The 25,659-nt window shown below is 42.8% G+C and overlaps 1 protein-coding gene across 12 annotated transcripts in view; it reads left to right on the top strand.

Annotated features, from left to right (window-relative positions):
- Positions 1-25,659, top strand: part of nav3 (neuron navigator 3) — a 443,539-nt gene that overhangs the window by 362,067 nt on the left and 55,813 nt on the right. For 11 of the 12 annotated variants that reach the window (XM_030440425.1, XM_030440422.1, XM_030440427.1 and 8 more), the window contains 3 exons: positions 8,931-9,039; positions 18,475-18,879; positions 21,068-21,187. In XM_030440425.1, coding sequence (XP_030296285.1) covers positions 8,931-9,039; positions 18,475-18,879; positions 21,068-21,187 — 634 coding nt within the window. The remainder of the gene's footprint in view (positions 1-8,930; positions 9,040-18,474; positions 18,880-21,067; positions 21,188-25,659) is intronic. The other variant, XM_030440421.1, reaches the window with a different exon arrangement.

The raw sequence follows: 25,659 nt of genomic DNA on the forward strand, positions 1-25,659 counted from the left end.
AAACACAAACCGCTGGCACAGAGAAATTCCATTGTTTCGAATGGATTTCGCCAGGCTCAAATGAAGACTTCAGTGTCAGAACTCCTCTGATCCAGTTTTACATTGAAGATCTTTGTATTTCTGACATTAATCAGGCAGTGCTGACTGGACTGTGTAGTCCGTCTGAAGCACAGTTCTTTTGTCACTGATTTAATGTCCATCAAAATTTCTGTGAACAATTTGGATTTTACATTTTTAGCAGAAAATGCCCCTTAGTTGAGATGTTGTATTTGGCCACTTTGAATGAAACCTCATCCTTGTAATAACAGGAAATATAGAGACGATAAATCAAACAAACAGTGAACTCAGTGAAAAATAAGATGTCAGTTCAAAGTGCCAGTGTGCACAAACAACAGCGTGTGATTGCTGGTTTGGTTTGTCAGGTCGGCAGTGACATTCCAGACATTTTGCTCTGGTCTCGGCTTTTACGAAACCCATCATTTGAAGGATAAAATTAGACTGCGGCGCTGACCGTTCCCTTTGTTTGGGGTCCATTTCAAACACTTGCTTTTTGTCGTCACACGTTTCATGGTCGGTGCACATCCTCCTTCTGTCCGACTCTCTCTCTCCGTAGAGGGGCAGAAAGGAGTCTCTGAGAGGGAAATTCAAGCAGACGCGCACCGCAAACACCACATGACAAGCCTGCTCGTATTACATATACAGGCTGAACCAATGTCAGGAGTGACAATGGCCAAACATCAAGGGAGTACCATTGTATAAAGTCTTTGTCCACATGTTGAGTTCAGATTTTGTGATTTTATTTTTAGACGGAGAAAGTAAAAACAGCTGAGGGTAAGCTCCGAAGCAATTTGATTGATTTGCATCTGTTCTTCTGTAAATTTTGGATTAAAAAAAGCACAAAAAATGTGTGATGAACTGATGGGTGCAGACTGATATGTAATCGAGTGTGAACACATGATAAGGATAACCTTGATGATGGTTTTCGGAGGCTTCCAGCTCCTAGATACTAGTAACCAGCATGAAAAAATGTGTGGAAGACAGCTGTGACTAATAAGAGCTAATAAAGCCTGCATTGATTGATGGGGATATGTCGGCTCTGTGGTCTCATTGTTGATCCATGATAAGCTGCGGGCTCGCTTTTTTTTGCTCCTCAAGGTAGCATTTAATTAAGTCGGCTGGCTGGCGCGGTGCAGCAGGAGCTGCGAGCTTACAGGTGCACTGTCCAAACAACTCACTGTCACACTGTGAGCAAAATGATAGAGGGAGAAAGGGAGGCTGAGGGATAGTGTGAGCGGGGAAAAGATAAGGGCGAGGAAAAGGAGGGAAGTGAACAGAAAGTGAGAGAATGAGAGGGATTAAGAGGAAGAGAGGGTGATAAACAGAGAAGGAGGGCTAAGGGAGAGAGAGAGAGAGAGAGAGAGAGAGAGAGAGAGAGAGAGAGTGCTGCAGGCTGCATGCTGGAATGAACAAGCAGACCGAGAGCTACGTGAGCCTGTTCGCCGGCTTCACCAGCCGTTCATTCTCCGCTGCGAGGAGAGCGGGACCGTCAGAGTCAGAGGGGAGGCAGGAGAAGTGTGGCAGTGAGGTGGTAATTAAAGGAAAGACAGAAGGTGTACGGAGAGAGATAAGAGTGGATGAGGAGAGACTGTCATTTAATAGGGGGAAGAGATAAAGGGAGTGTGAGCGCAGGAGGAAGAGAGAACGTGTTTGTGAGGGAAGGGAGATGTAGCGACTCGTTCATCCACGCCCCTGACTGTGGTGGAGGAAGAGAAAGGAGCCAAGAAGACAGAGAGACAGGAGAAGGAGTGGAAAATGAGTGTTTGTGTCTTGCTCACCGTCTGACCATGAGTATGTTCCGGCTCAAAGATGGATCTGGACTCTACCTACATGCCTGAGAGGGAGGTTTTCTCTCCGCTCTTCGCCTTGCGCCTGCTTTCCCTCCATCCCTCTGAAGACTGGACCTCAGTAGGGAGGCGTGGGACATCTCTTTGCCTTCTCCGTCCTCCGGTTCCTCCTTCCCTCCATCTGCTCTCTCAGTGACAGCCAAGATGTGAAACGGAGACAGGTAGATTCGCTTGCACGCACAGTTTCACTCCACGAGCCACCAGAGGCGAAAAGGTAAGCCGAGAAAAGGGAGGGGAGCAGAGATGAAGAGAGGAGCGGAGTTCTCGGTGTACCAGGGGGGCAGCCCGGCTCGCCGGCCTCCCCAGCCTCTCCCCGACAACCTCAACCTGCGGATCAAGCAGCGCTCACTCACAAACCTGACCCTGCTCAGCGACGGTGAGCAGCGGGTTTACGCCTTTGAGCTTGACGAACCGCCGTCTCGCCTTTCCCAACCTCAGAACTCTTCTGTGTACTCCTCCACGCAGCGGGCAGGAGGTAGCCTGCAGGGAAGCCCTAGGAAGGAGGCATCTGCAAGGGGCGGAGGTGTGCGGGGCACCAGAGCTCGATCCCTGTCACTTTCCCTCACTAAGGTGCTTTCTCAGTCGGAGCACTCCCTCATCCCGGTCCCTTGGCGATGCACAGGCACCGGTGGGCGGCCACAACGGGCGTCATACAGCGGCCACCCACGGGCTGAACCAGCGCGGAGGTCTAGGGGGGAGGGCGGGACAGATGAAGAAGGCAGCGGGCGTTCAGATGAGGAACCAGCAGCAGGAAGGGGTGGTGGGAAGCGTGGGGGCAAGGAAAAGGACGGGGGGTACTGGGCGGAGGAGGAGGTCTCAGGGGGAGGTCCTCGTGAGGGAACAGCTCAGCTGGATAAAGAGGTGATTCTCACCATGCTGGGCGACCTGGAGCAGGCGCTGCACACACAACCTCGCCCACCACGTAAGTTGACACAATCAGTAGAGTTAAGGAAATGGCCATGTATGTGGAAGACATTACATACCTTAGATGCCACTAATTTTGGGATTACAGGCCTTCAACCTTAAGGGATTACTCTGAAAACACCACAAATTGAACACTTTGTACAGGAAGTAAAAGAACTTGGGTTAAAGTGAGGTTTTGGTTGTTGAAAAAAGCGAACTTGAGCAACGTGAGTGTGTCAGAGCAGAAAACGCTTTCAATAAGCTGGTTATTTTCTTAATCCTCACCATGGGGAAACCTATTTCTCAAAGCACACTATTAGCATTTTAAGACATTATTTAAAAGCAATTTGTGCAACAAGGCTGTGAAAGGACACACACCTCCCTCGTGCACAGTGTTGTTAATGCGTCCTCGCCCACAAGATTTACACAAGCAGCAGCAGGAGTTTGAATTCATGGACAGAGGGAGATAAAAAGATAGCTTTTTTACTCTTACGCATCCTTTTTGTCACACTGTCACAGTCTACACATGAAGCACTCTGCTGTGGTTGCAGCATTGTTAAGTTCTGTACTGAACTAGCAGCTAGAGTCAAACCCATAGCTTGCCATGAGAGTGTGGCTTTTGCTTTTGGAATGAGCACCCATGTACAAACCTGGCTTTGACGTGAGAGGAAAGGGGATGTGGGTGGGGGAGGTTCAGTTGATGAGATGGACCGTTTTCTAGGTAGTGGTGATGGCGAGGATGATTATTGTGACTGTGCAGATAAAGATGCACAGCCCGGCAGTGCGAGCTTTGGCAATGAGCAGATTATCGCTGTATTCCTATAAGCAGGTAGAGGCATGATGCAGCATAAAGCAGAAATACCTTGAGATATAGATGGTGAAAAACCAACACCTCACCCACTGATAAAGCAAAGCCCCCTCACTGCCTGTGAGTCACACTGCCGACGTTATCAATACCTTATTATAGCACCTTTAATTTTGTGTGTGAATGCTTATCTACACTCTGTTTGTGCATACAGGTGCTTTTAATCTTTTTGCCTGCATGCGTGCCTCCAGATGCATGCATTTCTATGTATGTGTTGGAGATCTGTCCAGATAGTTGCAAAGCCATTTACATTTATGAATAACTCTTTCATCCCTTCAAACTTGGCTTCCCCAGTATCCAGCTGCTGCGGCTGCAGTGTGCGCTTTTAGCCTCGGGGAGCAGTTGTCGTTGATACGTATTAACAAGCTCTCAATGTGCTGCAACGGGAACACATTCAGCAACAGGGCCAGAAGATTGCGTGTGGAGATCTATCTATCTGTCTGTGTGCATGGGTGTGTGTGTGCGAGGGAGAGAGAAAGATAGAGAGAGACAGAGAGAGAGAGAGAGAGATGCAGTAGCCATACACCAATGACTGACAGCCAAAGCTTCATTAAGGCTGATTTGCAACATGGGTAGAGCTAGCTTACAGTTATGTCGAGTAGTGTGTTTGTGTGTGCCGGCATGCATGTGTGTGTATTATAATTGGATGACTGGGATGGTTCCCTAATAGTATTCAGCTGAGGCGAGTGGCATCAGTACCAGCTAACATGCATTATTGAAGAGAAGGGGAGAGAGAGTGAACTGGCACTGAAGCACCCACTGGTACAGTGCGCGGGCGCGCGTGTGTGTGTGTGTGTGTGTGTGTGTGGGATGCTGTGTGTGTACGATCGTGTCAGTTCCAAAATTGCAGTTATTTGCATTATGTTGTGTCAACTCTCTCTCTCGAGCAGCGTTTGTTCCTCACCACAGTGTGTGGGTGTGTGTGTGTGTGTGTGTGTGTGTGTGTGTGTGTGTGTGTGTGTGTGTACCTTACTCCCTTCCATGCCCCTGGTCTCAGTTTGGCTGCTTAACAGCGTCACAGGGCCAAGAGCTGGGCAGCAGCTTGAATCCAAATGAATGCTTTGTGGCTTTCTCACCTCTCTGTACTGTTAGATGGTGAAGTGGAAACACCAGCTGTACTCGTGAATAAACAGCCACTGCATTATGATATTAGTTAGGTCAGTAAGGGATTGAGCTGGAGCGTATAGTATAACGGCAGCTATTTTGTTAACTAATTAATCGTCTCAGTCAAATAATAATTTCAAACAAATGGTGGCTTTAACTTCTCAATTAAGTATTTGCTGCTTTTTCTTTGTCGTTTATGATCGTAAATGCAGATTCTTTGGGTTTTCGACTGTTTGCCAACAAATTAATTTGAAGACAACATCACGTTGGACTCCGATAAAATTATCAGCTTTTTTTCATAACTTTTTCGACATCATATACTTTTAAAGATTCATCAATTAATCTTGATAATGATCAACAAATTAAACTTTGATTAAAATAATCATTAGTTGCAGCAACAAAATAACTAGCTTGTTTTAAGATTTTCTTATTATTATCTCGTCAAATATGGCAGCGCGGTCAGTGGCCTTGTGCTTCAAAACATGACCCTCTTCCCACCACTCAAGTGTCAGTTTTGCATATGAAAACATTAAGAATTAAGCGTGCTGTCAAACAGTTCTGGTATGATGACATATTATGACTTTTGGAATGTTATGAACTTTGTCAAAGGATCACTGTCTGGTTAGGTATAGGAAAATATTGTACTTTGTTAAGATAAAATAATAAACATTATTTACCTCGAAAACTGAATTCAGTCTCGAAATGTAAGTTACGCAAGAAATGACATAAGAAACGCCATTTACGTATGCCAACAAAATTGAGTCTTTGTCACAAACGGGCAACAGACCAAAGTCTCCAGAGGGCAAACCCCATGAATGACCCAACCAACCCCAGGACTGTCTGCTCTTTGTATTATTGCAGTAGAGGAGCACTTCAAGAAGTGATGCTAGAGGGGTAACTACAGCGTGGGGCTACTGACTAGGCTGCTGTTTTTGATGCATTGGGCGCGAGAACGGGCTGGAAATTAAGCAGTTTTAACAGGGGGGATTGGAACTGGTCTTTTTGATTCACCCGCAGCTAGCAAACTGACTCTTTTGGTTTCAGAGCCATGGATGGAGGTATACGTTTTAACTTGGATCATCAGTCAGATAAACGATCTATGAATCAGGCAAACTAGACCCAACTAAACAACCCCTCTTTCCCTGCTCTCGCTGCTGCTAGTGCTTGAAGAGAGGGAATAGCAGGTTAATAATGGGGGATGCATTCTGGTCATTTTGTTAACAAGGGGGATGACATCCCCCCTCATCCTCCATCAAATTGTGCACTGTCTGTTACTGCTGAGTTGGTAAATTGCTTACAGGCATTGTATTTGGAATGAGTATTAATTTTCTAATTCAAGCCTCCAATGTGTGTGTGCGCGCGTGCGTGTGTGTAAAGTGTTGTTTTGGCCGTGGGATGCTGCCGAAAATTCTGCTCGCCTCTATACTGAGCTGTGCAGGTGAGACCTCTGCTCCTGAACCACAGTGAGTCGCTTACACACTTGCACTCAAAAAAACATAAATGCACACACACGCCTTTAGCTGCTTCTCAATGTTGCATGAAGTGTCCGTTCATGTTTGAAACTCCAGGGCCAGATCTCCTCATATCATTTTATAATGGGGCTGTAATTGGATCTTTCTGGAAGGGGCCCTGGTGAGAGGAGAGGAGCAGGGAAGACATGAGAAAAGGAAGAAGAATTACAGAAGAAAGGAAACCTCTCCATCTCCTGTTAGATTTGTGGACTGGATGTCCTTTCCTTGAAGGGTTGCAACCTTCTGAAAAATGACTTTATCGTACCATCCTGTGCTTCAAAAGAGAGCTATGGTCTCTTCTGATCCTATTGGTGCTGTTTCAGATGTTTTCCACCCTGACAGAAATAAATTTAAGGCACAGACACTTCTGCTCATGGGCAGTGAGCCCAATTTTGTCACAATGACTTTATGTATTTATAGTAACTTTTAGACCAAGATCATATGTTCCTCTTCGATTAGTAATTGCTGACCATGGAGCAGACATCTGATATGGGGTCAGAGGTTAAGAACATGAGGCACCACCTCGACCTCACACAACCTGCCGTCTGTTTGCTCTGCAAAGACAAAACATGACCTCAATTATACCAGACTGCTCTTTACCCTGCAAGGTCACTCACTGCACAATACAGTATAATTGAGGTGGAGTTTATCTTCATACTGAAGAGAGATTTTTTGAATGCTTACATTGCAGTGTGTGGATCTTTCTCGAACTGTGAGATCTTTCATCATTGTTTCTTAGACAATGTTAACCGGCACTGAATCTTGTAATGGGTAGCAGGTAAGAAAAAACATATTAATTCGAATCCAGTGAAAATTTGGTTCAGTTGACCCTGTTGGTCATGATTCAGTGAGTTAGCCTTTTTTTCAAAAAGGGCTGCAACTAAGGATTGATTTTATTGTTAATTAATTGGTTGATTGTTTTCTTGATTAATCAATTAGCTGTTTGGGCCATAAAATGTCAGAGAGTGGAAGAAAAAAGATAACTTGTGTTTTACAGAACCCAAGATGACATCAAATGTCTTATTGGGTTTTGATATTCAGTTATAGGTTCACATTTTAGAAGCTGGAATCAAATAATTTTGACTTTTATTAATTTTATTTGATAAATCAATTATCAAAGTAGTTAACAATTAATTTAATAGTTGATAACTAATTTAAAAATTGTTTCAGTGCAAATTCAAACAGGTCTTTCTACAGGCCGACACAGCTGCATCAAACATAACAGTTGCAGCCTATAAAGGAAGTGAATAGATTCACTGTCAGTGTCACCAAGGCAATTTTCTGCACATCCATTGTGCCAAGTGACTCTAACAATGCACATTTTCACTGAGGATACACAGAACAGGAAGATTGGTGTCAGTGTGCCACATCAGCTACACACTGGCAGTGTTGTGTTTGCCCGTTCGAATCGAATCATTTTCAGCCTGTGTGTAGAAATGCCAGAGACACAATGCGGAGCACAATTTTGCACACTGTGGGGTTTAATTTGAATGGAATGTATACAGTATGCGTTTTTACTCAAGAGTTTATCTAGATACCTTAAGGTCAACTCTGAAATTGATTTCTACAGTTATCCAGGGAAAACCAGCTTGGCTTATCTGCTTGTTTTCAGTACCAACGTGCCACATATTTCTCCATATAAACACCTCATCTTTTTTCTCCTCCTGCCGCTGAGTTGTGCTGCAGGAGTAACCGGGGGCCTTTAAAAACCTCCAGCCTACCAAAACTCCCGTCTGCCCCCATTTTCCTGTGTGTCTGCTCAGAGCGCTGGAATCAGCACACGGTTACAGTGCACAGCTTCTCTTCCCTTCACACTACATTGTCTCCTTGTAGTACAAGATCTGCCGGCTCATTCACCAGTTTCCCTTCTGAGAGCACCTTAGAACTGGAAAGGAGTGTGACCGGCATCCATTCTACTGTACATCTCATGCCACTTGTTAATTACCCATTCTGTGGTTCCTGCCTGCGGATATAGGCTAACTTGACAAGCTAAAAGAGAGGCTTAATTGGAGCAGACAAGCAGATACTTTGGTGCGCCCACAGCTCACACTTATGAAATGTTGCCCACCCTGTGCTTATTAGCAGGAGCTCTTTCAGAATGGGCCGAATGCCTGCATGAAACAGGCACTTCATCTGGAATCACTGAGGAGAACGTGAAACATATGAAGTGCATTCAGAGCTGTGTGCCGCTGTAGGGCGGGGTAGGAAGACATGGACTGAAGTGGCAGCGTTTTCTGATATGATGGCACAGGAGCTCTAACAGAATTTGCTTTTGCAGGCATGACTGTGTCCCAAACTAACTGACAGAGCGCACGGTGTCATGGCACGACATTTCTGCTTTGGCCTGAAGGAAATATGTCAGTACTGCGTAAAATAATGTATCCACTTTGTTAGACTAAAGGAACTGTGTGTGGTACAGCCTGACAGACAGATTCACTGTATAGCTTCCAAATTGTCAACATGGGGTTTAGGGCCGTGCAGTCATGCTGGCTGATCGGACTTCCAGTGACATACAATAAAATGCTGAATGTCAGATGTCCTAGTCGCTTTCTGTATTGTGTGTTTGTGCGTGTGGAGCCTTTGTGTGTGTGTGTGTGTGTGGTCCAAACATGTCAGTAAATCCTTTAAAATGTGTGTCCCCAGGAGAGGATCCTGAGGCAAGACGTATGAGGACGGTGAAAAACATCGCTGACCTGCGGCAGAACCTGGAAGAAACCATGTCCAGTCTACGGGGGACACAGATCAGCCACAGGTAGGCACACAGATGGACTGCTCATTACTTACAGGTCATGCTAAATGAGTCTGGTGTGGTATTTGGTTAAGAAAACTTCAAAACCATGCCGACAAAGAATTTGTGAGGACATTTGTGTGCCCAAGTAGATCTCACGAAAGAGACAAGAGTATAGTTATTTGCCATTCAAACCCCTTGTCCACATTTTCCCAGCCAGTCCTGGATTCAGTCCATCAACCCTGCAGCCATAAGCTTAGTGAGCTGTCAGGGCTGTAGCTACAGCACAAGCAAAATTTAAATTCACCCCGAAAACACAGTTTAACTTCCTTGTTCTTACCGTCAATCTGATTCGGCTGTGGCATTTTTATTTATGAGGTTCCCAATAAGCTCCACCAATCAGAATGAATTTTTAAAGGCACTTTAAAAGTTTAACCCAAAGGACTTGTTTCAGGGTTGAAGTGAATTATTCTACAAAGCCTGGTTAAAGCCTCTACATTATATAAATACGACAATAGTGTAATGTAACACCTCAAAGTGGATCATTTATAACTCACAAAAGCAGAGAAAATCTTATCCCATCTGCTCCTTAGGTGGTATACTTAATTATTTATACTTTTATTGGCATCAGATGAGTGTAACTGTGTGTTATGTCTGACCATGACTGCATCATTTGCCTGGTCGGCTTCAAAGATTCAACTGGCCACCTGGCTCACTGCAGGCATCGTGCACCTTCACTCAGACACTGCTTTAGAACTAAATCAGATGAAGGCAAAAGTGATTTGGCTGCCAGTAGCTACTTTAACACACCCACACCTTTTTTAAGAGACTTAAAATACAGTCACAGCTATAGTTTACTGTTCATCTGGACAAGAAAAGTATAATTGTTGCAAAGATTGTTGTATTTGGTTTGTTTGAGTGACACTGCACAATTAACAACAAATGAGGGCTTTAAATAAAGTCCCTAAAAGTCACAAGTCAAGCCCTCACTAACCACAGTCTTAGATGTATTTAATGTTCGCTAGTTAACCTTAAAGTTCCCATGGAACGGCTCGTGGAGTGCTTTGTGCTTTACCATAGTTATGGGGAAAACGAGAAATGCAGAATTTATTTTCTCTATGAAATATGAAATTAAGTTACAATGTTTTCAAATTAAGAGTACACGCCCTCGAGTGCAGAATGAGGCTTCAACATTTTTTTTGTATTGTTTTTGACTTTTTGCTATTGTAGGGCCTGCTACTGCCATATTGGAGAGATATTGAGCAAGACGTGATCAAAAACACATAAGCATTGATTTTGACGTTGTGGAAAGTTTAAGCCTGCATTTATGTTTTTTCTGGTCACTCGGGGGCAGCGCAACAAAATGCAAACACAACACTGACCTATTATTAAGTTGATATAGAAAACATACTAGTAAACAGTGACTTATTCACACAGCCAGCAAAGACAGAGACACATCAGTTTCCATTCTTTTAGCTCTGTATTTATCTCCATCATATCCTTAGGGAAATATCTGGCTCTATAGCTGCAAAATGCATCACTGTGTTTACCATCTAGTCGCTTATAACAGATTTGACTCAAGGGACTTTACAGTCTGTACAGTATTGCTATTGTAATGTACTGTTTGTTTTTTAAAGCTTTTTGGCTGAATCCAGCTGCCTGCTGCATCTCGAACTAACACAAATGGTGTTGAACCTTAACCAAGGCAATAAACTTGCAGGCCACAACAATGAGTTGAAAGATGCTTGAACACCCCATGGAACTGAAGAAAACCCATTTCATCCATCGTAATCATTGATCAGCAAAGCTGCAGTGACTACGTCTAATGCTGCCTGCTGGTAAAGATAGTAATGTCTGAGTAACCCTCAACAGGAACAAGCACATTTAGAAAATGTAAAGAATGTGGGTTAAATGTCCCCCTTTTTTCCTGCAAAAGAATTTTGTCATCTCATCCGAGAGCCGCAGCACACATAGACCTGCTTCACACTGACAAAGTGTGTGTGTGGCGAGTATAAAACTGAGACATGTTTAACTTCCTCAGTGCGTCATAGTCGAAACAAAAGACACACACTTTACAAAAGGCCCACACATGTCACGACCAAACCACTGAAAATAACCAAAAAGAAGAAGAGTTTCTTTTGTGAACACAGTTTTGCATCTCAGCAGCAATCCTCACAGTCAGTTTCTTCATGCATCCGTTGTCCTTGGAAAATAAAAGCAGTTCTGATTTGGGTATTTCCAACTCACCCTGCGCAGTTTATCACACTGATCCGACAGGGAGATATGTCTCCAACTATTAATGATGTTCCCTCTATTACCATGCCATCTTCTCCACGTTTCCTGGAGTTAATTAAAAACAGGCTTCATCTTACTCACCAGCTGGCACACGTGTAATGACATTCTGGAGTTGACGGACAACCAAAACCTTGAAAAGCTGTCCCATCTGTGACCCATGGGCAACACAGAGAATCAAACAGTGTAGACTGCAGCTCAGGCGAAGACAACATGATAACCATTGGTTTCTGTCAGCTCCCTAGGCAGTGGTTCTCTGCTCGTCCCTCTCCTTCTCCCTCAGTCTATTATTTTGTGTGTTTTGCCCCATTTGCAGAGGAAGATGGTGGCCAGGCTGCCGACAGCCATGACAGATGGCTGTCCTGTGTGTGTGTGTGTGTGTGTGTGTGTGTGCGTGTGTGTGTGTGTGTGTGTGTGTGTGCGCGTGTGTGCAGACGCCCGCGCGCGTGAATGTGTGTGTTTGTTTTCTGCTTCTTTTTTTTCCTTAGAGGAGACTGAGCCGGGCACGATCAATACAGCGCCATTGTCTTACCACCACATTTAATCCAAGGGGAGTTGGGGTGGGAGGTGTTTGATTGGTCTGAGACTTCCAGGTCTCATTCACTTGCATCAGACACGCAAGGACAGTCAGCATGAAATATGTGCAAAATGCATCATCATGCCTGCACATTAGCATCAAATAACGATGTGTCTGCCCGTGTGTGTGTGTGTGTGTGTGTGTGTGTGTGCGCATGCACGCATGATACAGAGCATTGAAGCAGTAAGCATTGGTTTAAGATGGCAGGAGGCCCAGTGAAATAGTGTATGGGCTGCTGCACTGTTTTCAACCATTAGATTTAATGGGAAAAAGAGGAAGTGGGCTCCTGAGTGTGTGTGGCTCTGTCGGGTCTGTGTATATCCTGAATGTAAGGATAGCCTCAGAGTATGCATACAAATTCTGTCCATGACAAAAGCCCGGCCAGACCGTTCTAATCTCTCCCCCCCGATAAGAAACGGCTGTAATCACCATGAAGCTTTGAAGCACCTTAAGTAATTAATCACTGTTATGCTCGAGCCGACATGACCATCATATTCATCACTGTGTCTTTCTCTGTCGTCTCTCTTTGGGATTCCACCTCCATACCTGTTTAGACCCCATTCACACAGACCGGGTGTTCAAATGTACAGCAGGAGCACTCAAAACATAACAGTGCATTCCGCTACTACAGCAACAGCCACCGTAGTTTCCTCTTTAATCAGCAGTTACTATGGTGTGTAATGCAATGAATAAGAAGTCTGTTTATTTGTAAATGGTGGTGTTCTATTTGTTTTGGTCCTTGCCACAACCGTGCACCCGATTTAGTGTTACTGTTACTTTTCAATATCTCCTCTTAAATCAATAATATGTATCTTCTGCAGAAAATGTCTTGGCATTTAAGAAGATTTTAATTCAGAAATGTTACTTTTCATATCTTTAAGAGAGAGATGGAATATCAAAGGTGCCCAGAGGCTAACCAGGGGCACTGCAATTCATGATCAGCACCATCAAATCGCAAATCAAGCAGCTTTTGTAAATCTTTGGCCTCTTTGTTGTTTCTTGTCACTCCTGAAGCTTGTGTATCCAATCGCCACACACAGTTCACTGCTGCCATGTACTCCTCAATCCTACATGGAATTTTTCATATACGCTAGAAGGAAAGATAGTTATTGTAATAGAGGGTGTGCTTGTTCTTAATAGCAGTGGAGCAAAAAAGCTTGAATATTTATGAAACAAAGGTACAATATAACTAATCTAACAGTTGCTCTTGGAGTTGTCAGTGAAATTTCGGGCATCTGTCACATTTGGATGTTGTTACTTGCCACATGACCATCAGGACAACATATGTGCGGCGATGTCATTTTCTGCATTTTGGCAGCTTTTGACAAGAAATACATACAGACAGATGTTTTTTCCCATCTGTGTTTTGATTACACCGAAGTACAGAAGGCCAGGTTTAAGCAAATACATACCCAAACACCAAGGCAAAATATTGTAACCTGTAGGTCAGAAAACCAGGTCTGTTGGCTTGGGTTAGAATAGACTTACACCTGTAGTTATGCAGTCTTTAGCCCTGTTCCTAAGGTCCCTGCAACAATTCATAAAAAATATACTCCTGTGGTGGTTATGTAGCTCACTAATATCTGCTCTTTCCACCATTGATTTTGTACCATTATGTGCTGAGCCTCTCTGCTGCATTTCCCTGCTCCAGAAAGACACAGAAGTTCCACATGCAATATGAAAATGTAGATTAAAACTGACTAAAACTTTGGACCGGTCCACGGTGGGGTGCAGCTTGCTGGAAGCTGGTGGCAGCTAATGTTACCTAAAATGACTGACCAAGTTGAAAAAGCTCTATGTGCTTGGGCTACGGTTTCATGAGCACTGAAACCATGTCCCTTTCTTATTGAACTGACCTTGCTGCTTTGATGCGGCAGTCATCATGGCAGCTCAATTCACATCTGCAACATTCTCCAGAGATCCAGATGTGTTGCGGCCGCCCCAGACAATCTTTATTGATCAAAAAACACATTTAATTTCCCTCCGCTGTGTTTTTCTCCACCCAGACAATGAAAAATGGTATTGATTGACATTTGAAGGGAAGAACAGCTCCATGTGTAAAGAAATGCTGTGATCTTCAAGGACAAACCTGGCACAGTAAACAGAAAAGGGAAATCTACCCAGCTCTTGTCTCCCTGTCTGCTAAGGCCTGAGGGATCTCTGTCTAGTCCCGTGGGGGTTCAGCAACCGCCAGATGACATTTGAACATAATAGCTTCACCCGGGCGAGTTTGTTTATTTTGTGTTTACATTTCGAAGACAGAAAGAATTGGGCAGGCTAAATTATTCATTGCTTTGGAAGTGAAGAGATAGCTGTTGGTCCAATTTGCGTGCATGTCCGGGATTCTGAAGCACGGCTGAGTTTTTTTTCTTACGCTAATTTTCCATTTAGCTGATGCTTGAAAACCATACGGTGATAGAGAAAAGTCCTAAAGCACCAAAATGACAAGACATAAGAGTAATGATGGGTCAAATTCAGACACACTTTTCAAAGCCAGTCTGACAATGTTCAGACTGAGTGGAGAAGTGACATGATTCAGCTGGCGGAAGGTAATAGGAGGGACTTCTTGACAAGATGAGTTTTCAGGTTGTGATGGAAAGTGACTCGGCTGTTCTGGCGGGAGTGTGTGTTGCATGGGTGTGAAAGATGGTTGTGTTGGTGATTGGGTGAGGATACTTTCTCAGGGTCCAGATTGAAGATCTGTGATGTGATGGTGGTGAGCAATGACTCTGAATTGCTCTCAATCTAGTAGAGTTAAATATCTGCCAGTACTAATGCCAGCCTGCATAGTTAAGAGTATACTTCTACTAACAATACCAAGAGTGCACTGGAGTTAATACCAACTCCCATAGAGCCGTAATGATGACATGATGATGATAGTTTAGTCTGAAGAAGAGTGCACAAGAAACACAACATCTGACCTTTTCACTGTTACACCAAAACTTGTATTAGTCTTCCAAAATACAGCCATCTCACTAACTCTGGAGACCTGCCCTACATTCTTGTTCCTCAGATGGTCCCATTTCCCATGTTGCCAAATCATTCATCTGACTTCGGTGTGTTCAGGAGCTTTCAAGTTGTAATGTAAATACAGCGTCTACGAAGTAATTAAACATGCTGATAGCTGTTTGAAGTTTAAAGCTTTGTGTTGCAGCCAGACGTGTTGCTGCACCAGTACATTCCCTGATGTCACTAAGATATTGCTTTACCTGATTTGTTGATGAAGGTTCTCAGTCATCCAGGTCATGGTTATTCTAAGTTCTATATCGTAAGCAACTGGATTTGTTTCAGATTCATGATTTCAAGAAACTGAAACATGTCAACCAATAGTTACAACCTGATAGCATATTACACAAATATGTAAGCAAAAGCAAAGCAAAACATTGATATGCAGTAAGTAAATTAATAGAAAGTTTACTTTTATCTGCCGTGGTTCTGAGGTGTTCTCCAGACTTCAGACTTTCAGATGGTTTAGTCTGGATCTTTACTTGTAAGACTGCAAATAACTGTCTGTCATAACTAGATAATATTCCAAAGGTAGACAAGAAGTTTACAATATTTTTATAAACTTTCAAAGGTTGTTCCTCTTCTCTGCCTTCAAAGGGCAGATTGGACCACCATCATAAATCTTCTCACAAGCCTACAGTACCAATTAGTGCATTTTGACAGAGAATCTGAGATGCTGCTATTGTAGATGGGTTAATTAGAAACTTAGATCTATGGTCAGGAGTAACAAGACAACGTGGCTGTAAAATATGAAAGAACTTCTTTCATGAAGAAATACTGTTGTTAATATTGTACATGAAATGTGTGGAGAGCCTTTGAAGTGTTACTGCAGAATACCATCTTTACTGAGAGCAGTGAATGAACCTTCAGGAGAAACACTTGTTTAACTGTTAAACTCTCAGACCTCGTTAACAGCAGTGGGAGAAAGTTCCTGCGTGTTTATATTTATCATTGCTCAGCAATAACCAGTTCCCTGCTGTCGACATGGATTGTTCTCCTGCTGAGCTCTTGGCTAAACACAACATACTCTCCCTCTGTTTGGATTTATTTCGGATTGGTTCTGCTTTAGACCAGATAGTGTGATGATGCAGAGATTCTCATAAAGCAGGGTTTGTGGGAAATGTGGTCTTCATTTTGAGACACACTGAGTTTAAGGAGCGTGGCATATATTATAGAATGTATTATGGTGTGTTTTTTAATTGAGCCTGTGTGTTCGGATGTGGTAGGTGGAGTGTGTAAAATATCTCGGCACCTTTCCTGTTCTTGCTGCTCTGCCATATCCTTCAGTTTGCATGCTCATTTATCTCAACACCTAAACACACACACACACACACACAGACACACACACACACACACACACAGTCTCTCTCAGTTTATCTGTCTTTTTTCCCCTGCTGCTGCCTGGAGATAAAGATAAGCTGATTTAGCAAGCTACATTGTGTACGAATGGTTAAATGATTCTGATTTCTATACCGTGGGAAATTGATTTCTGTATTTTCATATTCCGCTGTGATCGCTTGTCAGATAAGTAGCTGGGGTCTTTTTTGTTTGCATGTTTTGTTCATTTGGTTTCTGACATGTCTGTGTCTTTGGGCTTGTGTGTGTGTGTGTGTGTTAATCTCAGGAGGTGTTGATAGAGATGTGTTGTGAATATGGCTGGCATTGCCGCCCCTCTCAAGTTGGCACTTGGCATCACAGGGATACGGTGTTCTGCAGTTCCTCAGCCGTCTCACACACACACACACACACACATACACACACACACACACACGTACACACACACGACTGACCTCACACCTCTCTCGCTGCAATGTGTGAGACACTGCTCCAAGATGTCATTGCTTTTGTCACCTAATGATGGCAGGCATCAAAATAGGTGCACGTATCCAGCTACTGCCCTCTTCTTCAACAGCATCATCAGACACAATCTTTCCTTAAAAATTATTTATTTACCTGAACAGAATCTCCAAAAGCAATATTACAGCAGTTTGGCAGCACATATGCAGTAAACTTTGTGTTTGATTTTGTAATCGCTACATCTGCAAATCATTTATAAATGAGTACTGGCAGATAATGAGTTTATTAACATTCAAACATCACACTTTTTATTTGAAAATCAAATATGATTTTTTTTATTACAGCAGTGGCATCTAAACCTACAGGCACATGTTAAGCCTCAATCTTGTTTACACTTGCTCCATGTGTTAGTCCTGTTTCCATGGCAATGTATATTTAACTCAATAACCGTTATTTTGTGTGAGATGTGACCAGAATACACATTAGCAAATTATCCTAGAATTTAGAGCAGCTTTGTGGTTATCTGTCAGGTTTTTCTGTCTCTGCTACATGTGAATGTAGTGCACTCTTTTTCCCAGCAGAGAGAGCTCCAGCTAGGTACCACTGCTGCCATGTTTTGCTCTCTGTATCCACATACTATACAGCCAGTTTCAGGGCTCGGTGTGTGAGTGGCCATGAGTATATTATTTTGTTTTCTGTTGACTCATGCACAGCATTTCTGTCATTCTGTTGCAAATTTCCAAGAAGAATTAGGAATTTTCTTTTTCTTTTGTTGAAAAATCTAATCTAACAGGGCATTCTTTGAAATATTGTATTATTTTGTTGTACAGAAGTTTCTTCAATTAGACCTTTGACAACATTAGAGAAATGACAGTGCTCTATCAGGTTTCATTTCTTGTTTTGGCTGCATTTATTTGCTAACGTTTCTCTTATTCTCACACTCTCTTTCACATAAGATCTCACTTTCTCATGATGCTTTTTCATCCCACTGTTTCTTTGCTAATGGTTGTACAACAATTTAGACAACCTGACTGGAAACGACAAAATCAAATACAATTCATCTTTAAAGTCTACAAAATGCTGTGAAGATAAGTCACTATATAGTCTGCCCTTGACATGAAGACTGTAATAATTATAATTACTCTTATGCTGAATTAGTAAATGTAATGGTATTTTAAAGCAGCAGTTGTGTGTAATATGACATTAACAACTTTTTCTGACATTTTGGAGGTTTATGTACTGAACTCTACAGACATGCACCCAATTCAGATTTTATTTTCTGTGACATTTCAAAAGTTTTTCTAAAATACCGTTGATGGAGACAGAACTCTCTCTCTCTCTCTCTCTCTCTCTCTCTCTCTCTCTCTCTGTGTCTCTCTCCATCTCTATGTGATGTGCCGTCATGGTCTGACATATATTCTCATGGGAGCCTTCACAAGTTAACACACTGGAAGAAACAGTACTTTAGGAAAGGCACACGCACTTACACACGAAACACACACACACACACACACACACACACACACATATAAAGCAATGTTTGAGGAAACCGCATGTGATTTGAAGGGAGTGGCACTCAACTGAAGCAGACAGCTCTGTGCTGCCAATGTGACTGATCTTTTCACCTGAATGATTTGCCCTTTGCACAGGAGCACGCTTGATACAATGGTTTCAGTGTATTTTTTCCATTAGAGGCACTTTTCTGGAGAGCTTCTGCTTTCACTGTATCATATCCAGAGCTAGAATTAATTCCCTTATTTTCTCTCTTGACCCTTCTGTCTCCATAGCACACTAGAAACAACCTTTGACACCACGGTAACCACTGAGGTCAATGGGCGCAGTCTACCAGCCCTCACCACACGCTCCTCCCCCATGGCCTGGCGTCTGGGCCAATCACAAACCCCGCGTCTTCAGGCAGGCGACGCCCCCTCAATGCCCAGCAGCTATGCTGCGCCCAGGGCGAGCACGACGAGCGCTGGCACCACAACAGGGCGCTACAGCGGGCACTCGGACCCCTCCAGGTTTGTGTTCAGCGCCCCCCTGAGGCGAGCGGCAGCAGGGGCAAGGGGGGCGGAGCAGGGGGAGAAGGGAGGAGGAGGGCTGGAAGGAGGGAAGCAGATGGAGGTGGCAGGGTACATGAGTGATGGGGACATCCTAGGAAAGAACGGCCGGATGGATGAGATCACGAGCGGGTAGGATGATGAGTGCAAAGCATGATAGCTTCTTTTGATACACTGACAAATAACAAGTTCCTGCTGTAAAAGCCTAATTAATAATTTGACCACATTATTTACAGGTACATTTGCATACAGTAGACTCAAAAAGTCAAATCTTGAAATGTCCTTAAATCTCTGAATATCTTTGCATGTTGATGGCGTGCACTCGAGCTGGCATGGACTCGACAAGTTAATGTAAAACCTTATGGCTCATATTATCGTAGCACATTTTGCACACAGTCATGGACTCCATGCCAGCTCGAGTGCACGCAATCATCACAGCAAAAGGGAGATTCACCAAATAATCAGATATTCTGAAATTCAACTTTTCTCTCTAATTGTTTGGCAATTTAAGGGAATCGTTAAGTCTGAAGTATTTTGACTATTGGTCTTAGATTGTTTTTGACCTCACTGTGAATAACTGATAAGTTTGACTTCTAGATCAGAAATCAGCATTTTGTGTCTACTTGTCAATCATACCTGAAAATAGTTTTTCCCTGGCTTAAAGGTTTCCCATAAAGATTTCTAGTAAACACAGCAAAATGATGTTCACATTTAATGTTACTCACCAAAATGTATTATTGCATCTAACTATTTTGTCTGCGCATGTCCTTTCTGATAAAAAAAACATTTCCAAAGCCATTTTTGTAAATATTCTAAATCTTGCATTTTTTGCATGACTCTTTGCTTGCTAGCAGTCTTCTTCTGTGTTGGCGCATTACTATGTTTCTTGGTGTATTACGTCCCCCAACTGTTGATCAGAGGAATATCATGAAAGAAAATAAAAGTAAAATAAAATAAATCTCAATTAACAAGAGAGGGTAATAGCAGGTATCAAACCCATGTTTGAAATTTTGGTAGTGGGGCCTTTATACTGATGACTGGAGATTTATGTGTGTTTTTTGTGAAATGCAAAATGTTGAGACCATATTCTTAGACCATTGGACAAAATATACCTCCTGATTCCCTTTAGTAAATCATTTTAGTACTACCTAAGACTTGTTTAAGACATGTTAGCATTTGCTTTAGCCAAGTAAAGCTTTGGTTTGGGAAAGGATTTGGTTTGATTAAGGTTAGGGTAGGTATTTGTTCATAGATCATTTACAAGTTACTTCCACCTATGCATGACATATTCATAGATAAAAATGTGTTTTCTGCCTTTTTATGCATTGAACACATTACTTACACATTTGAAAACCCACTCAGGTACAAAAAAATATTAGGACTGGTAAGCGTCAGCTATACGAAAAATTGATACTGCTTGATGTAACCCACTGCATAAATGGCCATCTAAGTGACAAATTTCCATTCAATCTGGCAATGCATTATGGGTTAAGTCAAAAAAAATCTGTGAAATTCACAGTTAGCTGTGTATTCATACAGTTACCAAGGCCTTCCCCATCTTTCTGTGTGTATTAATACAAATCGCCTGCTGATGCCCACCAAGGCTATCATAGTTTTGGCATGCTTTGAAAGGGAAGGTTCAGGTCGTACATGTGTGCGGTAACCTTGAGGGCACTTCAACACACTGACAGATTACCTGAATGAAAAAGATAAGTCAGTTTCTCCCACAAAACATCACGGCGTGTGTGCGGGCTTCTGCCCTTCATTCACTTAATTGCATTAAATGCCCTGAGCAAGAGGGAGGTGTGTTGGAAAAGGAATCCACACCCATACCCACATGAACACACTCTCCCATGTGGCACCGATGCATTTGAGATTTCACAGAAAAAGGGTTTTGGGGGCTGGTGCGGCTATGAGGGGCAGTTGAGCTGGAGTGATGGAGTAAAGCATCCGTAGGATTAAAGACCTGTCAGGATAGAAAATGTAACAACACGTCGGGAGGGATAGGTGATTAGCTGAATTATTAGCTCAATTAGCGCAACACTAATGATCTCCATGTCCTATCAGCTGTGTCTGATAGCTTTCTGGCTGTAGCCTCAAATCTTACCATTTATTCTCTGCCTCATACACAGATATATGTGCATGCACCTTTTTTGCAAGTTCACAAAAATGTATGGACATTCTAAACATTGCCCATGAATCAGTATAATCTCTAATGGTTTAGTTGAATTATTCTAGTGTTAGAAAATAATGAATTACTCAGACTTTTTTTATGCCACACCGAGGAAACTACTCCCTTTAACAGACTTTCCTCTCACAGATACCTTACAGATGGCGGCCTTCATCTGTATGCACGGAACACAGGCCGAGCGACAGACCAGGCCTCTTCTCGAGAAGCATCCCAGAGAGGGAGCAAAGAGGTGCAGGGCGACATAGACAGGTAAGAATGGAGACTGTCAGTCACACGGCACTGCTTGTTTTGCTGATATGTGTCTGATGTAGGTGTGGACCGCACCCAGGTCTATCTGAGATTCATGCAAGGACACGTTGTTTACATGAAAGTACATTGTTATATCCAAATTTGCATACAGTGTGAAAGTTTTGAATTCCCCTCCTGCAGTAAGTTCGACAGTACACATTTGAATGGCTTTGCTTGTTGACATTCACTTTCAGCTGTGGCCAGGTGGATGTTATCAAGGGCAAATCCACCAGACTGTGCTGTGACTGCTTTCCAGTCAATGATGCATGTGCGTGAGAACAGTGGTTCACTGCAAGGAAAGTGGCAGAAAGGTCGTGTTAACTTTCTCAAGCAGAAACTGCAGGCACTTCCTCTCAGAGCCAGTTGAGTTGAGTCAAAGTTACTGGGAAAGTAAAGCAGGAATCCTGTGACTTCACTAACAAATTAGCATGAAGGTGGAAAGGTAGTATTAGCAATTAGCACAAGTATTAGTACATTTGGTACACTAATGTTGTAGAAAAAAAATCATCTAAATCTGCACTTTTTTTTGTGATGACGATATGAATGCTGTATTTACACCAGTAAATATTTCACCTTGTGCGGCAGCTGGATAGCCGAACCAGAGTGGTTCAACCAACCGGCGTCCTATGAGGAACTACTAGCAGCTATGGGCTTGGTTTAGGTGTAAAGACCAGTGACGAAGTGACTATTTGTTTGAAAACAACAAGAAGATGTTAGCTTAGCTGTTATGTCAGAATTGAAGAGTATTTCTTAATTGAAAAGGGAGCAAAGAACAGCACTGAAAGATGTTCATGATGGAAAATGTTATTCGCGCTTCGGTAAAATTTTGATTTACCAAGTGGTTCCACTGGCGGTAGATCTCCCCTACTGGTGATCTGATAGGTTGAAGTTGGCCTTTGATAGACAGTGGCACATTGTGTATCCCATCACCTAGCAAGTATCTTTTGGAAGTGCCTGCCCATTTTCAGACAGTTTCCAAGGATGACTTGCCAGATGCTTATGTGCCAAAAAACTTGGGGCTGGTTCAACATCTTTTAGAGTTGTATTTTTTTTTTTCAATTCAAAATACAAGGTCACATGGTTACAACTGCAAGATATGAGGGAGAGGAAATGATTGAGTATTGACAAGGTGACATGGAGCGCTTTCAGCCTGTGACAGTTTCACCAAATATGTAATTTCTTTGTTTTTTAGTAATAACAAAAAAAAAACCACAAAGACTCATATAAAAAGTAGAAATGAATGATGTCCTTCAGAGGTGACTGGCTGGGCATCCCCCTACTGCAGGGACATCCGAGATTCAATGAGGTGAAAAGGAGGAGACGTTCTATCGATTGAACGCTGTCAAGCTAAGATTGTGATGACAGGTCCTCAGAGGGGCTGCTGGGAAAATCGACTGATGCAGTGACATTTCACAGTGTCGCAGCTTCCAACTTCTGCCAACGCTTTAATGAGTGGCAGTGTTTAGAGGAGTGGGAGGCTTGGAGAGCAATCAGATATGGCTCTCGTGAATTAGTTCGCTTTTTGTTGTAGGGCTTTAGATTAGTCAAGTGCTGTTAAAGACACATTTAGTTGCGAGATATTCCTTTTTATAAGGAGGAGCTTGAGTTTAAGGATTCCACTGAGAAAAAACAAATGTGTTGAATGTGCGTGGTAACATGAGGCAAATTTAAACTGGGTGAAGTACGACTTGCAGACATGCTGATGATATCCGTGTCTGTTTTTGCTACCCGTCTATATAATCCGATTGTTTGACAGCCCAGACGATCCTGCTGTGTCTGGGTTACGTGCTCAGTCTCACAAGCATGTTCATCACAACAAGTCAGTCAAGCCCATCAGCCAGGGGCGAGTCCGATCATATCTGTGATCGGCCGAGCGTCAAAACACGCTAGACCTGACCGGAGGTTCAGAATAGGCGATTAACCTGACCTGCCTGTCAGCATCAGACAGATCTGCCAGTCAGACTTTGACACTCAGGCAAAGGGATGGATAGGATAAGAATAACTATGAACCCTGTGAACTGTCTCTTCCATTTGCCAAGTCTTAGCTTCACCCTGCATGGGTTTTATCTCTGAATTTGAATATTTTGCCTAAAGTGTCTCTCACCTTGCCTTGACATAAATCCAAAAATGTTCCGCTTTTCTCAGCTGAAGTCTGTGTTAGCACTCTGGGCCTCAGGGGTGATGAGCAAATATTGATGCCTGCTTCCCCTTAAGATGCCTCCAGGCAAGAAAGTCCCGCTTGGATCAGAATCTGAACCCTCAAACCTTGTTTTCCTTCCTTCCTTCCTACATTTCCTCCTACAAAACTACACAAATGTACACACACACACACAAGAAGACACACATTTAATGCATCCCCCTGCCTCCCTCTGACATGTGTGATTGTCAGGAGCCGAGCTGTCACTTCACGCTGACACACGACAAAGCTCAGGGGGGAAATTCATTTCCGAAGCGATTGCTCACCGGGCTTCACACCTCTGCCTGGCTTTAGGTCCCTCCGTAGGACAGGATCTGCCTTCCATGATTGGTTCCTTCTTTATCCCAAAGCATTCGTCTTCTTTTCCTCATAACCCCACTGGCTTTAAGTGAAATGAGTAGTGGATAAAGCCCAAGTTCAAACAATCTGCTCGCTGACTTTGAAGAACTGTTCATCTTCTCAAATGCAAATTCTGGCATTCTAATAACAACAAACACTGGCAAAGCACTTATCCTTAGATTACAGATTGAGTCAAACCAAGGATGTGTGGTTTCTCTTCTCCGGGTGTCTTTAATATCGAGCAATCTTTGTGATCACTGTCAACTAACCAAAATAAGAAGTTGACTGCTCTTGTAATTGGCAGGTTGCATCAGTCATAATTTTCAGTCAAACTCTTTTGCACGTCTGCCCAGTTGCTACTTTATTTTGTCCTCCTTGTCCAAAGAAAAGTGATGGAAGAATACAAGGAATATGGCAGTAAGTAGCTGACCAAAGAGGAAAAGCCATTTTGAACTGGCTGGTAGAGTGTATCTTCAGTTGGTGATGTTCAGGAGTTATTTTCTGGTAGAAGCTGTAGTTTTCAGAAGTGAATATCAAACACCTCATTTAAATGGAATTTCCCCTCAACATCTTTTACCAGTCTAGAGAGAAGGAATAAGAAATTGTTGGTTTTCAAAATCAGAGAGTTAGTGATCAAATATAAACTCTGACTATAGCTTAGATCTAACTACTGTTATAGTCAGACTAGAATTAGAAAGACAATCTGTTAAACCAATCAGCTCTGTTCTCTTTATCAGAAAATGTGTGTCTTCTGGGAGACTTCAAAACCTGGAAGTACATTTTACTTGGAAAATTCAGTGAATACGGTAACAATTCAAAAAAAACGTCTTGCAGCAACAGACCTGTGGCAGCGCTGAAATGTGGTTTCTTAATGTGGCGGGGCACAGAACTCGTTACTAACAACTGACAATGTCAATACTGCTGTATGTGTCTAATGCATTACAAACAACATGTTGTAAATAATAAGCCATGTTGTCCTCTTTTTTCCTTTGATGCAACTGGTCATCAGGACATCGCGTACTGCATGTCTTTTATTTAGGCCTTCGCATTCCACAAGGCACATAGGCCATTGATGAAATCCCTCCATCATCTCTGGTCTTGGGCGTCTTGATCCAGTTGCTATCATGACACCGCCTCATCTTTGATCTCTTGTTCTTTGTTTCCTCTCCAAGTGGTTGTTATTGGGCCGAGTATAAAACATACACAAAAGAGCCTAGAAATCAAGGAAAACCGATAGGAAGCTTGATAAAAAGCAAACTTCTAAGAATCATCTAAGTAGAATGTCTTCAAAATTGTTTAGCGACAGTTAACATTGACTGAAAGGTTTTCTGTTAGTCATACAAAAGTGAAGCCTCTTTTTTTGTGTTCCAGGAGATTGTCTCTGTGGATATACAGTAGAAGGTAAGGCTTTGTGTTACACATAATTAGTGTGTAATTCAGGCCTTGGCTGCAGGAAGTGTGTATAAACAGACATATCTACAATGGCCATTACTGTTTATATAACAGCTTTTTGTCAATTGTTGTGTACACAAAACTTTTCCGAAAGTTGTTCAGGAAGACTATTTTGTTGTTTTGCTTCTGGCAGCTGGACATAGAGTGATAGCTAGATCTGAGGCAGAGTTTGGGACAAATTATTCTTATTTTTTTATCAGGAACAGAAATAATTACTAAGCGTTAAAAGCTTCCTTCTTCTCCTTTCATCTGTCTCTTGGATTTCCTCTCAATTATGAACAATAATTGGGAAATTACACACATTCAGCTACACACACTTTTTAATGCACCATGACAGCCGAGCATAAACACATACAAAAGAACACATCCCTCCTGTCCCCTGTTCTCCCCCCACACTGGCAGTGGTAGACATAGTTCCTGGAAGGCAGAACACGGGAGTTGGTCT

This window comes from Sparus aurata, chromosome 14 (assembly GCF_900880675.1).
Source record: "Sparus aurata chromosome 14, fSpaAur1.1, whole genome shotgun sequence".
Classification (NCBI taxonomy): Eukaryota; Metazoa; Chordata; class Actinopteri; order Spariformes; family Sparidae; genus Sparus; species Sparus aurata.